Source organism: Copidosoma floridanum, unplaced genomic scaffold, assembly GCF_036245765.1.
Source record: "Copidosoma floridanum isolate Cflo_tuat_1 unplaced genomic scaffold, Cflo_Japanese_pri ptg000013l, whole genome shotgun sequence".
NCBI classification, from domain to species: domain Eukaryota; kingdom Metazoa; phylum Arthropoda; class Insecta; order Hymenoptera; family Encyrtidae; genus Copidosoma; species Copidosoma floridanum.
In genome coordinates, this window is record NW_028321890.1 from 15,261,189 (window position 1) to 15,279,370 (window position 18,182).

General features: G+C 36.1%; 1 protein-coding gene across 1 annotated transcript in view; it reads left to right on the plus strand.

Moving 5' to 3' along the window:
• The window catches only part of LOC106637949 (uncharacterized), a 132,951-nt gene that overhangs the window by 89,440 nt on the left and 25,329 nt on the right, over nucleotides 1-18,182 (plus strand). The window contains exons 5-6 of the mRNA XM_089591046.1: nucleotides 13,553-13,826; nucleotides 17,277-17,563. Of these exons, the coding sequence (XP_089447172.1) occupies nucleotides 13,553-13,826; nucleotides 17,277-17,563 (561 nt within the window). The remainder of the gene's footprint in view (nucleotides 1-13,552; nucleotides 13,827-17,276; nucleotides 17,564-18,182) is intronic.

The following is an 18,182-nucleotide window of genomic DNA, read 5'->3' on the forward strand; positions in this document are numbered from 1 at the left end:
ACGAATTTTCAATTTTCAAAAAACGTAGGTAAAAAAACTCGGAAAGTCACATCTCATATTAGCTACTTTTTTCGTGCAGGCACAACACTTTTTCTCATACTGAAAAAGATTCATGGGTCATTGTTTTTACAATTGTTACAAAAAAAGTCGGGTCTAAGAAGGATTTTTCACATAAAATTTTTCCCTTCACTTCGCAAACGTCAATTTCCCGCAAAATTTCCCATGCAATTCCGCGTATTCCATAAATATATACAAACTCTTGCCCTCCAGCGATAACCCATCATTTTCTTCCTCAGGATCCAGCGTTGATAGAAAGCTATTTCTCTACTACTATGTATCGCGAGTAACTTTAAGGGTATATCACTAGTCGCTTCAGAATTTCTTTGAATCGTAATTCCAGCGTTACCCCCACCCCCACACACATGCTCTAGCACCTGTTTTCGGTGTAAAATTGAGCCCAAGATTGAAAGCACGAAATTTCCCCTCGAGCCACCTATACACATTCATGTAATAGTTTGCACTGTGCCACATTTGAAACACTTTTTCGCACGGCCATCTGATTCCACATGAACATATAATATCAAACTATTACGTTCTCTTTTTCTTGTGAAAAACAAATAAAAAGAGCGAGTCAATGTTCTGTACTGTCCCGAGAGTTTATGTCCAAAAGCGCGAAAACAAAGATTTTCAAGACCACGAACGTATTTACACGTTTCACTTGTTACTGGTACGTTTTTTATTTATTTTAACAATTTTACTAGACACACTGCAGCTGGAAAGCAACACGCCTCCGTTTTATGCGTATGGGGAGTGGCTATACTGCTCGTTGAGATCGATTCCCATGTCCACGGTAGTATAAAATAGTTCAACAATGTCTCGTGTTTTCCAATGACTCTCGAGGAATACTTCTTACGTTGCGATCTTTTATCGCACGTGTCTCATTGTTCTATTGTTTTTTTTTTTTTTTTTTTTTTTCTTTTTTTTTTGTCAATTATACATATTGCAAGTCTTGAGTCAGATCGAGAGACAGTAGCGCTGCCGAGAACTGCAGCATAGTTACATGTCGTGTTTCAAGAAGGGCATTACGTCCTAGAAAAAAAATGATTACTTTTTTGTTCAAATATTTTTAATAAATATAAAACAGTTGTTACGTTTAAGGAAGTTACGGAAAAAAACAAAAAATTTTTGGTACCCACTGAAAAAAAATTAGGTTTTTTTTAAAGAACGTAATATGTGCGAATAGTTTTTTTCACTTTTTAATTCCAGACGTATTTTCAAGGAAAAAAATCATTCATTCTAATTTAACATAAACTCTTAAGCTCTTATGAATTTTACTGATAAAATTCAATTAAATGTAACTTTTTTGAAGATTTCTCGTTTTTTTTTTATTTTTTAATTAATTTTTATTTGTTCATTATTTTTTAAAAGACAGCTTATTTTTAACTAGTAGAAATTTTTTAGAAATGTTTTGATTCATTCCAATAGTCGTTTGAATATAATTTCATCACTGACCCCATGTGTATTTTTTCTTTTATATGGTAGTTCTATTGGTGTATTATTCCTTGAAAATAATCAGTAAAATACAATTTTTTATGCACTAGAAGAAAAATTTTTTTTAAATTACTGTGCCAGAACGGTAATCTAGTGCTACTTTGATCAATCCCAACAATCTTTCATACCTTTTAACATAGTATATCCTGTAGAGAAAAATAAAAAAATCAATTTTTTGAAATTGTTTTTTAAAACCGATAAAATCGGGGGGGGGGGAGGAAACGATAAAACAAATGCCTAAATTTATACCAAAAAATCTAATTTTTGCACGTAAGGTACGATTACTGAATTTTTTAGTAGAGCAAAAAGTATAACTGTGTTTGTATGGATTTTTAAAATTATTTTTATTCATGAATAATGGCCCTATTACAACGGTTTTGTACAAATTTTTACAAATTATTGTTTTTCTGACCACCATGAAATATAACAACTAGATTTATAATTTTCCTCGACCAAGCATGAATTAAAAACGTAAGCTTTCGTGAAATACTGATATTTTTCTGTATTGAAATATTTTCTTCAATTATTATAGCATAAAAGGAATCTCAAAAGATACAGAAAAATAAGAAAAATTTGTATTTTTTTTTACAATACACAAGTTATGAGCAATCACTAAGGGACACTTTTTTGTACTAATAACTAAAAACTTTTATGTTATAATGCCAACCTTGTACTATAATAGGCAAAAACCTCTCTCTCCTATTCATGAATTTTGATTGTCATCGATTTATTCGTTCTGTGATTGGTTGAAACCTGTCTTGGGCACGTAAATTTAAAAATGAGATTAAATATAATAAATAATTCAAATTTTTAGCATTGAATAAAAATTAAAACTATGTGCTTCGCAGTAGCAAGTTATTCAATTGTTATAACAAAATTGGAAAATTAAATATTTGTTATTAACTGTAAGGGGATTGGCGCTCAAAGCTCGCAGGGGTGAGGAGCCCTTAGTTTCTTATAATTTTCAAATATTTATTGCCTTATAGACCATCAGAATTAGTTTGTCGAAAAAGTTGTATTTTGTAGAGATCTACTTTTTTTTTAACTATGCAAACACCTTTAGTAAAAACTATAAAAGATGTAGAAAAAAAATGATTTTTTTTATGTTTTCAAACGTTTACTCTAATTTTTTAAGTATGAAGATAGTTCTGGAAAAGTAAATAAAAATATTTCAAAAATTTATTTCTTCGAGATCTACAACTTTTCCATTGACATCAATTGTCTTTGAATTTTGAAGACTTACCCAAAAACCTGAGTTTTGTAACCTGTGAACTACTATCTTCTTAACAATAAAAGCATGAAAATACTGTTTTTTGGATCTGAATACGGGATTGTAAGTTTTATTTATATTGAAGCTAAATTTTTTCTCGACTATCTGTGGATCTAAAAAATCAATTTTAAAATTTACATGCAAAAAACTGATTATAATTTCACTATCAATCAGGTGTTTTGGTCAATTTTTTGAGATAGTCGATTTACATATGCTCATAAGTGGTGGTGATACTTTTTCCTCTGGCAAAAAATATAAAGCACTTCAGTCTTGCATGAAAAAGGAACTCAGTCAGTCTCCGAGTAAAGAAGTCATAATTTAAAGAAAATTTTTTAATTAAATTTTTCCTCGCGAACTCTGATATCTCATTCACGAGCAAAATCCAGTCATGAACAGAATTTCTCTTACTTTCTGAGCTACATCGTATTGCCACTACAAAATTTACAAAAAAAAATCTGTTCATGACAGTCTTCTCCCGCAAAAAAACCCAAATGAGGTTTTTTTCCAACAAAAAGTGTGAACCTGTTCTTCCCCAATTACATGCCCGTGGCAAGCCAGTAAAAAGACGACCGACATACGGTGATCGAGGGCGAAAGTAGGCGCGTCGCGGGCGGGTAATCACAGCGCTTATCGCACCGTTGAAAAACAATCCTCGCGAGGGGTGGAAAATTCAATGGACCCCAGGGGGGAAAGAGGAAAAGAGACACGGCTCGCAGGCCAGAGTTGGCAGACAGTCGCGACACACGTAGGAAGTTGTTGGCCGGACGCCAGCTGCTATGCGACACACACGCGTGGGGCGTTGCACCTTGGGAAAAGTCGTCGCTGCGGGGGTTGGTTGTCCTGGGTGTGTGTGTGTTGTGTAAGGTACATTACACCAGGACGGAGGGAACCCGCTGTGAGGATAATTACGGGAAACGCCGAGTTATTACTTTTCGCGGGTGACACTGCCAGTGTACTGTATACGTATAAAGTTAACGGAGATGTATGGTATACTACGCTGTTTAGCCATACTTAATACGGAGTGTATCTATGTATGTTGTTCAGGAGAAAGGGATTTAATGAGAAGTAAAGTGTAAAGCATCGCCGTGGTGTCGTCTGCTGGGAAAGTAGGATATACGGTTACTGTATAATGCATATAATGTTTAGATTTCGGGTTTCACTGTTTTGTAGAACGGTATACAGTCGGTCCTGCTGGAAGACGCTGTAGCTTTTAGCTTATGTAGGCCATTGTAAAAAAAACAGTAGTATTCCATTTCACAGTAGTTATTTTAATCAATAATGGATTTCTTAGTTCAAGTATTTTTGACAGTCCCGTGGGGCTATTCCCTCTGTTTGCTGATCTTGACAACTTTTATTTTACCTTCTCATGTGCTAAAGTAAAGAAAAAAATCCTTACATTTTTTTTAAACCCGAAATTTCTTCGTTAATACATGTGAAAATTTCCTCGGTTAACTGTGATCGTGTTTATTTCTGCTTAGTTTCGAATCAATTGTTATTACGTAATGATCTGTTTCATTAACGTATTAAAATAAAGACAAAACGGTTATTATCGTAAGCCATTTTTTATGTCTTTTTAATGAAAAAATACATTTAAATTAACATCTCTGTTCTAAAAGTCACGTTAAAATTTTTTCAAGCATGTGGTACTCACACCCTATGATACTTGAAAAAATACTTTGATTCAACTTCAAAATTCTACTTTTCAGTCACAAAAAAAAAAAAAAAAAAAAAACTAACGTGACAGGAAAAGAATTTTTTTTTTCTAAAGGCAGTCACAGAACAAAGTTTTCTATGTTCCCCATACCCTCTGAAATATCGAAAAAATCATGTACATCAAAAGAATGAAAGTTCATTTTTTATTGATTTTTTTTAATGGATAGTCCAACAAGGAACCCTTGCGAGGTGCTTGCCTCCGATTTTCACGAAATCGTAAAATTTTAAAAAACATAAAAAAATATGTGACACGTGTATTTTTTTTATCGGTGAAGAAACGCTTTCAAGAGGTAAAACAACCCTTATAAATCACCATTGAAAATAAACTATCCTTAATATCTCTAAAAAAAATTTAATGTTGATAGAATTCCAATACCAAATTATTTGCTATAAACTGTAAGTTGTATGATAATTATTATAACCCTAAAGGGTTGCAACCCTTAAAAATTGTCGATTAATTGTAAAAAAAAATTATTTGGAAAAACTAGGGGTTACAATTCCTTAGGGTCCAAATAATTGTCATAGAACTGCCATTTGATAACAAACAATTTTGCCTTGGATTTATATCAACATTCAATTTTTTCTTAGAGGTATTAAGAAAAGTTTATTTTCAATGGTGATTTTTGAGGGTTTTTGGCTCCCCCTAAAACTGCTTCCCCACCAAAAAAAAAAAAATAAATAAAACGTATTTTTTATTTTTTTATGTTCTTTAACATATTACAGTTTCATGAAAATCGAAAGCAGGCACCTCGTAAAGGTTCCTTGTCATACCACCAATTAAAAAAAAAACATGAATGAAGAATATGATCTCGAATTTTTTTTATGTACATAATTTTTCGTGTACTCCAATTTTTTTTATGTACACAACTTTGCCCCGTAACTGCGTCTTAAAAAACAATTTTTTTTTTGTTACTGTTACATTAGCAATTTTTTTTTTTTTGTAGAGTTACTCTAAATTTACGAAACTGCATCTAACAGTTTTTTTAATTTTTAAGGGTTTTTTAAGGGAAAAAAAATTTGAAATACAGAAAGTTCCTCGGTACTTTGAAAATAATCCATGCTCGAGTAAAAGCCTTTGCGTATGACTGCACACATGAGCGACTGCGTAAGAGTCAAAGGCGCCGTGCATGTGCACTTGGATAAGGTAAAAAATGCTTTCAGAGGAAGCGCGTGGAGTTTAAGCAAGTCACGTGTGAGAAAAGACTTCAAAGGAAAAGACGAATATTCATCGAGCGTGTGTTTGGATTAACGTTCATCAGCTTTAACTTTGAGCCGTTTTTAGGCGCATGGAGCTTATTAGGGGTGATTTCCAATAAAATTATCGACCAAAAGCCAAATAGCACTCGATGGTCGCAAATATTTACAGTAGCAAGTAATTGACAATTATTTAATATTAATACCGGGGGGGGGGTGCACGATGTGTACGAGAGTTATTGATCGAAAAAAAAATAAAGTGATTTATTGTTAATCTACCTAATGGCGATACGTTGAACGAACTCATTAGTTGAAAATGAGGTAATAAATAATGGGTGTGGGCATCATTCCCATTGGGTACATTTACCTTATACGGGATGAGAGGGTGTTTTTGATGAGAAAAATTAATGCTTGCCGCGTCCAGGAAGATTTTTCTCAACAGAGTGACACTGATTTCTTACGTAAACACAAAATGTATTATATATGTATTAAGTTATACATGGAGAGTTCTACAAAAAAATGTGTTCCTTCATTATTTACTTGCGGAGTGCTTTGATGTTATCCAAAATCTCTTCAAGTTATACCGCAAGTTATTCGAAGAATCAACGAAAGCTATTTCTGCTGGCCTTAGGAGCATGCAGTCCTTACATTTTTCGCATATTCGCCAGTTTTTACTGAAAGCGCTAGTGAAAAGAGAATGAAATAGTCACGGAAATGACTCTGGGTGAAATTTCGAATGAGTTTTATGAAAAGCTTTAATTTATTTCTGGACCACGAGAAATCTTTTTCTCTCTTACGTTCGGCCAACATACATTACATCATCGAATAGTTCAACTATACGTTTCTCCTCGTGAAAAAAAAAAGGAACCCCATTTCAAACCAAACACCCACTTCATCATCAGGAGAGCAAATGCATATTGAAAGTACTTGAACCCAACCATAAAATCGTAGGAGACGATAAAAAATTCCCATCAAATCACTCTGCACTGGGCACATTGTACGTCGACGTACACGTATATAGGCACTTACAAGCTCCCCGGCCACATAAAAGCGGGCAACCCATTTTCGAAACCCATCACCCACATATATATCCACAAAACCCCCCCTCGGCTGCAGCCTCTCCAGCACCTTTGTCGCAGCAGTTTCGAGGTTTCTTTCAAGTCCAACACGTAAAAGTACTCGTAACACGAGAGTCCCGGCTTACTTTTGCCCAAAAGTTTCCCCCCCCCACTTCAACCGGTGCACAGCATTCTGGATATTACGGGTGCCTATACAATTCCGTCGTAAAACAAAGTTACGACGCACACACCTCGGCTGATGCACCATTGTATTGTTACACGTGTGCGGTAGGTGTATCGTGTATACAAAGAGGAATACGTAATAGTGTATCCGCAACACTCACACCCGAAAGAGACGAGGAAGAGAGAGCCCGATTAATACCCATTGTTCGCCATGTGCGCGTCAATTTCGAAGTGAGAGGGAGACCCTGCTCTATGGGGGTATATATTTGCCCTGAATCTATTTTGCCACGTCGTCGTCTTTGGATAAAGTTTTGAAGGTTGCGCTGCTTTACGCTAATTTAATGTCATGCGCCTCGAAAGAGGAGATGTGAGACACGAGAAGAGGTGGCGGTTGAATTTTAGCAGGGTGGAGAGATCGCTGATGGAATATGAGAAAATCTACGAAAATCGTCTTGTTTTCGTTCCGCATTTTAATGAAAAAAAATTTTTTTTGAAGCACACCACCGAGATAGGGCTCATTTTAAGGTGAATGTTCCAATTATCGATCATTTTTCTTTATACCTTCATATAAATTTTTTCAAACATGAGTAAAATGTTATTGGGTCACCAAAAAATGATTTTTTTTTTTTTTTCTATACCAATCCACGTTGTTATTCATTGAAAATATATATATGGCCTATGTAAAAAGAAAAATAAAGCGACCGATACTTGGGACATTTCGTCTGCCTCAGTGAGCGATAATTAGGACATTCACCTTACTCGTAGTGTCATATACTATGAGGAAAAAATTTTAAACACGGATTTCAGTGAGGGTGACACAATTTTAAAGTGATTTACATGCTATTATTATATCAGTACATGTCATCTAATAGACAGAATTTTAAAAGTGTGTCATCTCCATTGAAACTCGTGTTCAAAAATTTTTTCTCATATTAATTGCGAGTAAAATAAGCCCTATCTCGAAGGTGTGCCTCAAAAAATTTTTTTTATCAAAATGTGGGACGAAAACGGGACATTTTTTGTGGATTTCCTCATACATATATACCCAAATCCGCGTCGAGCCAAACGCGAGTTTAGAGCTGCTAATGGCGCCTGTAGTGGGTAAAATTGGATTTTACCAACGTGGGAGCCCGGATTCTCTATTTTTTGCCTCGTGTATTTGTTTGAATATTGAACAACGAGCTCGGGCTGGTACTCCGCACGCGTATGTTTATATTTACATTCGCAGGTTCCGCGAATCGATCAGATCCGATCGTTGAACTCGCGTTAGGGTATATACATGTATACATTAGCAATGGTGGTGTAGGTGGCTTTTCCGAAAATAAGCTCGACGTGACACGCCTACATTATGCAGCGCGGTAATCAATAATGCGCTCATAATTGCAACAGGCAAGAGCCCGAAAGCTCGAGATCGATGGGTCAAGTGTATATTTACGTGCGCTATGCGTCGGATTGAAATGGCTATGTCATGTGTCACCCCCCTTACAGCGCGTGAATGATTCATGCGTGCGATGAGGTTGTCCGTGTTCTCCAAAATCGGGTCGTATAATTTGCTTTAAAAAAAAGGCACATGTACATCGATTGGTTAAATTGCATATTAAAAGTGAAGTTGGTACTTATAAGAGTTAGGCCAGCATATTGACATCTGCGGGTATATAAGTACGGAAGTTCTGGTCAAAAGTGACGATTTTGCAGTCAGAATTCACTAATGAAAAAAGGAAAAAATTTAATTGTTTTAACAGAAAAGATTATTCTTTTAATAGTAAAAATTTTAGTTTGAATGGTAAAAATTATGGTTGGAACACAACAAACTTTAAAAGGATCGGTTACTAAATTTTACTTTCCAGAATAGAAATTTTTACTGTTCTAACCATAATTTTTACTTTTCGAGCCATAATTTTACCTGCTAAGACAATAATTTTTTACTGTTAAAAATGATAACTCATCCCCTTTTTTTGCCAGCTTGCATCCGATTTACTGTGCGGAATGGTAATATTTGCTGGAATTTCTATACAATTTTTATTATTATTTTTTTCTCAATGTACCGCAGTCGTTATAGCGAGGTTAAACAGTAAAATCTTTTTTTTCTATAATTTTCGATTCAGAAGTGATACGAGCAACGCGTCGATTTCAGACCGAACCAAACGATTCCACCACGTTACTCGTTTCCTTGGAAAATTCCTACGATCGAGCAAAACGGAAGACAAGCTCGAGTGGCCTGGGTGCTCTCGTGAAAAACCAAGGACCATATATATATATATATATGCGTTTCTGCGAGGGAAAAATCGAGAAAAATGCATTGGGCACCTATAGGGCAAAAAAAACTGTCGCCACGGAATCTCGAGACCCCGTAAAACGTCCAGTACATAAATACACACTATATGCCGTGGCGATTCCGGTGTTGCTACCAGGGGCCAAAAACGATAGTTCTCCGAAAAAAAAAAAAAAAAAAAAAAAAAAAAAAGAATGAAAGTCGCTCAATGATGTGGGTGTTCAAAAAAAAGCACACACGTGCGTCTCTCTGCAGTGCACGGGGGAGTTCGATCGAATTCAAAAGAGCTCCCGGCTGCAGGCACGTTCGGCGTTCTTTCAACCTCCTTTTTTTACCTTAGGCTCGAGTCCCTTTTCTCCCCCGTTTTTTTCTTTCGCTGTGCACACACGTACACACACGTAAGTATATCGGCGAGAAACCTCCCTTCGATATACACGTACCAAGTGTGCACTACGTCGCAAGGCATATAGACGTTGTCGACGCCACCGGCCCCCTCTCCCCCCTCACTTCCGTCCAATAAGTTTGATATAAGCTAGCGATTTATTTCGTCACGTGCGCAACGTATATACATAGTAAAAACGGGTACGTGCCGAAAAAAGCTTTCATTTTAGGTGTACCTGCGCCCTTTTCTCGTCTCGTGTCGCTCACCTCCTACCACCAGTTGGCTTTCAAAGTTATGTTTGCAGCGTTGGGTATGTTCATGTGTAGGTGTATATTACGTTTAGTTGGGTGTTTATTATTTTTCAAATTTCATTTTTTAATCATACATGCAACGAAATCTTTTTATCGTAGAAATCCCAATCATAAGATCTAAAGAACAATTAAATTAACTCGTGACACCAGATTCATTTTCTGTTCTTACTCAAATAACGCAGGAACTTTTACGAAAGTCTTAGGGAAGAATTAAAAAAAAATTGTTTTAATTAAAATAACGTCCAATGGTGGTACTGTCAAATTTTGTATTTATTAAAAAACAAAACGACGTTTCGGCCGTTTGGACAATGTCCCGGCCCTCATCAGGTACAAAAATCTCTGACTCTTACCAAGGGGATGTAAAACCGTAATGTTTAAATAATTGTTTTAATAGTTTTAATAATCCACTTAGATATTTTTACATACGGTTAAGACATTCGTTGTTAAAATCGTTATAAATCATTTTTATTCGAGTCTTATGATTGGAGCCCTCATTAATGCTTTTGATGAAGAGACTTCAGTGTATGATGTATATCTAAAAAATACAATTTGGAAAATAAAAGACACCCTGATATTTACATACATTATGTTAACGAGATTTGACTCCTTTTACTGTGTGCTTTTGCAATAAATATGAATTACTCCTTGTACTATGATTGTTCTAATTTTTATTTGTATCACCGTTATTGTTGCATAACTGACAAAAATCGGTGTCCATCACTGGTTTTTTTTTCAGTTCCGAATTTTTTTTACCACTAAATTTTTTTAATTAATCAATCTTCAAATTTTACCATGTTTTTCTGCAGTTCCGTTTTAAGAGATACATTATTTACAAGTCTTCATGGCGTACACATGTACACAATAACATTTCTCAAAATGCACACTCAACGGAACAAATGTGATGGTCGAAAACAACGGTCGTCAGAAAATCTCGTTGTCTCGCCTCTGTCCAAATAATTTAATCTTTTTTTAGACGTCAAAAACAATACATTAAGATCAACGCACGATGCAAGAGTTTGCAAAATATTAGAATTTACTACCAGGAGGATAAGGCGGTGGTGGTCGTTGCGGGCAACCCATACTCCTGTATACATACATAGCTGTACGAAGTTATAAATTATTAAAGTTTACAAGGGAGTTTCATCTGATTTGATAGCCCCATCCACCTCCTCCTTATTCTTCCCAATATCCACGAGTTCTTTGTTTTTCTCTCGTGCTCAAGTTGGCTCTCGGCGAAATCAGTCTGTCGGTTAATGCGCGCATTCGGCGTTGGCCCCTCCCTTTCCTTCCCTTTTCCTGTCAGGTAAAGTTTCGATGCAATTTTAAAATTAATATCTCGTACCCGAACCGAGAACCCCATACCGATCTCATGCATTGACTTTTGATACATATGTGTGCTTCGAAATTTTTTTCATTACGTAGCAAATTTGATCAACGCCACGTTGAGGGTAACACGGGAAATTACATTGACAAGGAGTGGAAACAATTTTGCATGTACGCCCAATACTTATGATGTTTAACCAACTCAATTATGACGCTCGACTGGGCACGGTTCGATTCGATACGGCTGAACGTAATGTGAGACGGTGAAAAATCGGAACGAATTTTAATTTCATACACGTTTTTCACTGCCAGCTCTGCAGTACGAATTTTCAAACGGAACGATGTCGCCGGGGGGTAGTAGCGTTGAAATTGCTTCTCTTCCCCGGCAGCTTCCTCTGCGTGTACTTTATACATGCTTGCATGTCTGAGGCACGGACAGTTGGTTTCACTCAGTCAAACGCGTGTAAATCATAGACTTCTACGATAAAACGGCATAAAAGATAACTACATCGTGTATAAAAGGCTGCTGTACGTTTGGGAAAAAAAAACTTTGAGAGTAAAGGGTGGTTTTTTTCAGGAAAAAAAGCTACCAAGGTATAGGTTTCTTTTAAACGTAACAGTTTTATGTACAATTGTTGTTGTATTTAAAATAGAAAAATAATGGTAAACGCATCATTTTCAACTTTTGTCATACTTTTTGGGTAGCCAAAAATAAGCCCAAAGGATTTTTAACATCATTTCTATATATGAAAGTTTTTTAATGAAATTTATTCTTGGCGAAGATTAATGGTATGAGAAAAAAAAATTTGTTTGAATTACAAACACTGAAAGATGGGATAGTTAAGCCGAAACAAATGTATCTTAAAATTATATACTCAACAAAACTTTTGAAGTCATAAATTTCAAACCACACTTTTTTGTTTTCCTAATCATTTTCACATCGAGAACAAAAATTAGTTATTTTCCAGCAGGTGCCTTCAGGTTTTTCAGCGAGAAGACAATTGTATTGTTATATAACATTACACATTATTATGCATTACGTTCGTAATTTTAGTAGTAGTAAAAAAAATCTTGCATTAGTCAACTTAACTAATTTATTAAAGTGCACTGTTCTTGGTAAAAATTACCCGTGCTCATTTCCTGCTCCTTCCTCTTATGTCCGTATGCGTACACAAAAGAAGAAAAGGCTCAGCAAACATTAAAAAGCGAGTACTTTCAATTACCAAGAGCCCATTCCTCCTAGCTTTGCTAAGTATTGCTATTACTGACGAAAAGAAAGAAAAAATGAAGTACAAGCAAGTGGCTATAAAAAAAAAATTTTTTTTGTTTAAAGGATATAAGCTGTATCAATTACAACAGCAAACAGTGTAACTACAATGTATGTAACGGTCTGTAAGATAAGACTATACTTTTTGTACATCTACAATTTTTGCATGTAGTGTATTATCTTAAAATGTCCATTTCTCGGTGGAACTTGCAGGGAAAGAAAAGTACTTGTTCTTACCTCGGGCGTTTTTTGACATGTACTTTGAACGTTTGCTGCACTCCCGGCAAGAGAAGCAAGATTCGCCACCCGAGTGCAATCCAACTGAAATATCCAAGTGTCCCTCGGGCCTTTAGGTATCCTTGGATGACGCTTATGAAACGAAAAACCACTACTTCGCTATTTTTGTACATATTTCCATTTCTTCAGAATTTGCAGTATATTCCAGAGTGAAACAAATAATACAAAAAAGTGCGTCTGTTCAAAGTTAAACATTTAAAAAAGTTTTATTACAGTTTAAACTCAATTTAATAAGCACTCCTTGAGTAACCCCGGAAACTTGATTACGAACATTCATAGAAAAACCCTCACACTATTCAACATATATTCACACTCACTTACACTTTTAGCTCGAGTAAAATTATAAGTCCATTTCCAGTATAACAGTAGTAACTTAGGCATTGAGTAAATTATTTGGAGCTTCTACCTTACCGGTTGACTCGTTTCCATAAATTTGCAACTTTTTAGCTTTAACCCTCATTAGATTACGATAAATGTATGCTTAAATGAATCCTCAAAGTACCAGCATTGTGTTTCTTCGTATCATTTTGCGTGAAATTGTCTGTAAAATTATCAATTAACCGAAATATATTCAGGTTGATCAGTCGGTAAGGTAGAGACTCTCGTTGATTTATTGAATGCCCCTAATGGAGCCCTACGTCATTTTTTCAAATTCCAAGGTGGCATTCACATGAACTTAAGATACATTACGATTTTTCACTAATCGCAGCTCCACACTCGTCAATTTCCAGATGGTGAATACGAGGCTAGACAGTGCTCGCGAAACGGTCTGGTCTGCTGGTGCGTAGACCCAACGGGCAAGAAGGTCAGTGGCTCGATGGGTCCAGCGGACAAGGTCGAGTGCGTCGTCAGCGAGGACCCATCGGTAACGGGCGCTGCCGGCAAAGGACGAGCTCTGCCGTCGGCTAGCTGTGCTTTGCAGCAGTGCGCCCAGGTCTGCCAATACGGTTTCAAGAGCGACGACTCAGGCTGCCCAACCTGCGAGTGCGACGATCCCTGCGAAGGGTAAGTTTGTTTGCTTTCAACTTTTTACTGAGTTCTTATGTGTACGTTACGTAGTATAGTTTGGGCATGTAATGCGAGCCACTGAATCACGCACTGGGAGAAACAGCAGGACTTGACTCATTTTAATGTGACACGGAGAGGAACGACATTGTCTCCTCTAAGGTCATGAGTTAGATTCACCCACTAATGTTCACCTTATATACCTTCCTCCTCTATATCTCATTAAAAAGAATCAGATTCTCTTTAAAGACTGTTGCTGTCTCTCTATTAGTGTGATTCAGCCACTATCATTGCACGCCCTGACTACATTACATATAACGTCTTTGAGATCGTTTATTATTTAGTACAAGCTATAGAGTATCTGCCGAATAAATTGAAATAAAAGTATGTCACAACAACGCATCCGAGAAAGCAGTATCAGTGTGATAGTCCTCAGCTAATGCGCTATGTGAATTGCTGCTAGCGTCCCCTGGTGGTTCCAAATGAGAATCATATAGCTCTGTACATAAAGTAGGCAAAAACCATACAACTCATTTCGCTAAAATCCTAAAGTCAATGCATACTTTTGACTAACAGCATCGGGAAAAAGTTGTAGGTAAGTAAAAAAGGAGTTTATACGGTCATATTTGACACGAACTATATTGAGTAATTATAATTTAATACATAATAATTCATGTAACCATACGAATGTGCCTGCGTGACTTTAAACTGAAATTCACTGCGCTTTACAAAGAGAATGCAACGTATTGTTTTAGTCGTTTTACTATGCCATAATTACTCATAACATTACTATTATTGCAAAGATTTGTTATCAAATGCAGTTATTCTTAATCTACAATTTTTACGCATGTAACGGAGTTACGTATTACGGAGAAAAAAGTTAATCGTTCACAGAATTTAGGCTTTAGTGTCCCGAGAGTAAACAATATTTTCACCATCATGGGCGCTTCGATCGATTTTCTTATCCCCTTCAAAAAAACTTACATAGTGAACAGCATAACGTCAAAAAATCATAGACATTACTGTAAAACTTAAAGTCCACTATTATTATTTACGTTAGTATACTGTATTTGTGAGTTGGCGTGTGATTTTGTTACTTCAACATAACAGTTGTATGATATGTTTAAAATGGAGTCACTTTTATTTTGAAGGATCTAATAAACATCTAGAAAATAAAATCATAATCGGTAATATTGTTATCTCGGACGTAAAAATTTAATGCGTTCTTCTAATATTTTGAAGTTTTATGTAAACGTAAAAAAATATAATTAAGGAGGTACCTCAGCCACGAAGTTACTGAATAGATTTCGCTCAAACTTCGTACAATGGATGCTTTAGAAATATAGAATACACGGTTACATTTTTGTTGCCCTGGGTTAGTTAGTTGAAGAGAAAAATGTAACATGCACTCTTACGGAAAAAGTGGAGGTTATAAACATTTATATAAATATCTCGAAAGTTACAGAACAGATCTTAATGAAAATCAAGGAGGGTATAAATAAACGTACGAGGAAAAGTATGGTAAGAAATTAGGCAATGAACTCACCTTTGAATTGAATTATCAATTGTTAATGACACTCGTGGGACTTAGTTACTTTTGATGCCATGTTGCGTTGGCGCTGTTGGCGGAAAATACGAATGTAACTACAAAAAATTTGGCTTGAAAAAACATAAATTTTTTTTTCGTCATAAGCACATACTTAAGTAACACTCGAATGATGTAATAATTTAATTATAAATAATTTTTGTAACGTTAAAAAATACTTTAGAACAAAAAATTACAGACCATTGAAGACTTGAGTGTTAATACTACTTCCTTATCAATTTAGTATTCAGTCAAATAGTTATTTTATAAAAGTATTTACCCTGCTTATCTTATGTTGTGATTTGGTTACACGAATCAGTCCTTTGGAATCTTCTCCAAACAAATCTTCAATACCCTGTAAGATATTATTAATATATCGATTTATAATATCTGAGAATGAGATTAGCATATAAAATTGTCTTTCCAATAAAAACTCATGTTTACATATGACACCTGCTCTTATGATCGTACCTCATCTACAGGTCTTATCGAAACATTTATATAGCGCTAAGATTGGTAGAAAATCATAGTTAAATTTTTCAGACATTTCTAGGCTGGTACTCTATGGCTGAGGTACTTCAGATGTATAAGATTATGGCGTCCAGCTTAAAGGTGCGGTAGTAAAAAGCCGCATTAAAGTTTTCCTGTCAAGCATCGAAACTTCAACAAGTATTTGAATGCGGGAAGTAATTAACACCGGAATATCAGTATTTATTGACGCGGAAGAGTTTATTAAAAGTTTGAGAAAAGCGATCCCTGAATAATTAGCCACGATACAGCCCCAACTCCAGTAGAGATAGCGCAAAACTCGCACAGCGCCTAAGATCGCTTAGTTTAAAAAGGAAAAGTTAATTCTAATAGTTCTTAAAATAAATGTAAAAATAATGACGAATACAATAAAAAACAAAAAATAAAGTAAAATGAAAATAAAAATGAAATACACAATGAACTGAAGTTGTCGGAATGAAACTGTGAGAGATAAAAAGTGTTGTGTATACCTATATATCCATTCGTATGCTAGTAGAAGAAGTTAAAACCAGGTCAGACGTAATACTTGCTCTTTTGCCACTGTACATTGTCATCTCCAACTTTGGCCAAACTTTTTCCCTCCCTCTTTACGTAGGCTGAGCCGGAGGGCTGCTACTGTCACCGCTGTGTGGTACAACTCGTTTAATTTTTTCTTCTCGGTTTTTTTTTTTTTTCCTGCTGTCGTTTGATTTTCTAGGAAACTTTGCGAATGTCTCCTGCATACACCTTTTAGCTCGTCCTCTTAGCTCTGGTGTATTTATTTCATCCACCACATCAGCGTGACAAACACTTTGCCGAATCGATAAAAGTTAGACCCTCAGTTGTTTATCCCCATCTGACTTATACAAATTTATAGCCCCGCGTTTTCTTAACGCTGAATCAAGTAAACTGCCACGCAAACTTTGCTCTTGTTTAACAACAACAATAATACACTTTGCCCGAAAAATTACCAAGTTATAATTACTTTTGAAAACAACGTCCATGGGCGCCTTCGCGCTTTAATCTCCGACCCAGAAAATCCATTAAAAATAATCCAATGCAATTTCACGAAGCTCTTAACCACTTTGTATATGCAATAAAAGTACGGATAACCTCGAGTCAAAAGATTCACCGTGTTAAGATGAAAAAATATAAAACCACCAGATCCAACCCTACTACCCTTTTGCAACGTTGCAAACTGGTATTACACTTTGATATACTCCACGAGGACTGGATGAAAATAAATGTTCATCGCTCCTCCCACCGGTAGAAAGTTCCGGCGAGGTAGAGCGTAATCCTTCTCTCCACGAGAGAGAAATTACCCATCGAAGCGTTTCTTATGTTTCGTGCTGTTACAGGTACCCGTGCCCAGTTGGCGAGGAGTGCGTGCTGAGACGGGAGGATGGTTGCCCGGACTTCCTCTGCCCGACGAAGCCTGAGTGCCGACTTCGGCGTACCTTTAAAAACCCTTGCGCCTCTGGCTCGCCGTTGAGCGACGAGAGTGGCAACGCCGTCACGTGCAACTTCAGCGATGGGTCGGCCAATGGGACAGAATGTCCACAACAGCACCGTTGCACGTCCGTGCCCGAAGCCGAGCGGTCCGTGTGCTGTCCGATACCAGCCGAACCCGCCAAATCGCCCACTAGTAGGTCTTTTTGTTTCTATTTTTTTCCTACTCATTGGAGCCCTAATTTGCTTTACAAAATCTTGATAGTTGGCATCACTGCCGATCAATCATAAATAGAATATCTTAAATTTTTTTCGGTTATCTATATTTTTCACGACGGCATTTAAAAATGAAGTTATTCGAGGTGAGACGCGACTACTAGAGCGCCGAATAGCCTGTACAAAAATAAATGAAGCGGCCAAAGTTAAAATTAAAACCTGCACAGTAAAAAATTTTGTAAAAAAATTACTACGCTACGCATTGGAAAAAATCCGACCAATGCTAGACGTAGTATATTAACTATGAAAATAGCTACATTACTTTTACAATAGAAAAATTACTACATGAATAGTAATAATTAAGAAGAAAACTTGTCTATAGTATATTTACGACAGCATTAGAGAAATTACTATCAGTTTTGTATACTAACTATGGATATAGCTATAATACGGCCACAGTAGAAAAATTACTACGTGAATAGTAATAATTAAAAGGAAAACCTGTCTTTAGTATATTTACGAAAGCGGTAGGAAAAATACCATCAGTTTTCAGTTTTGTAACTTTCCAGCCAGGTGGCGTACATGTTCATTTTTTCAGT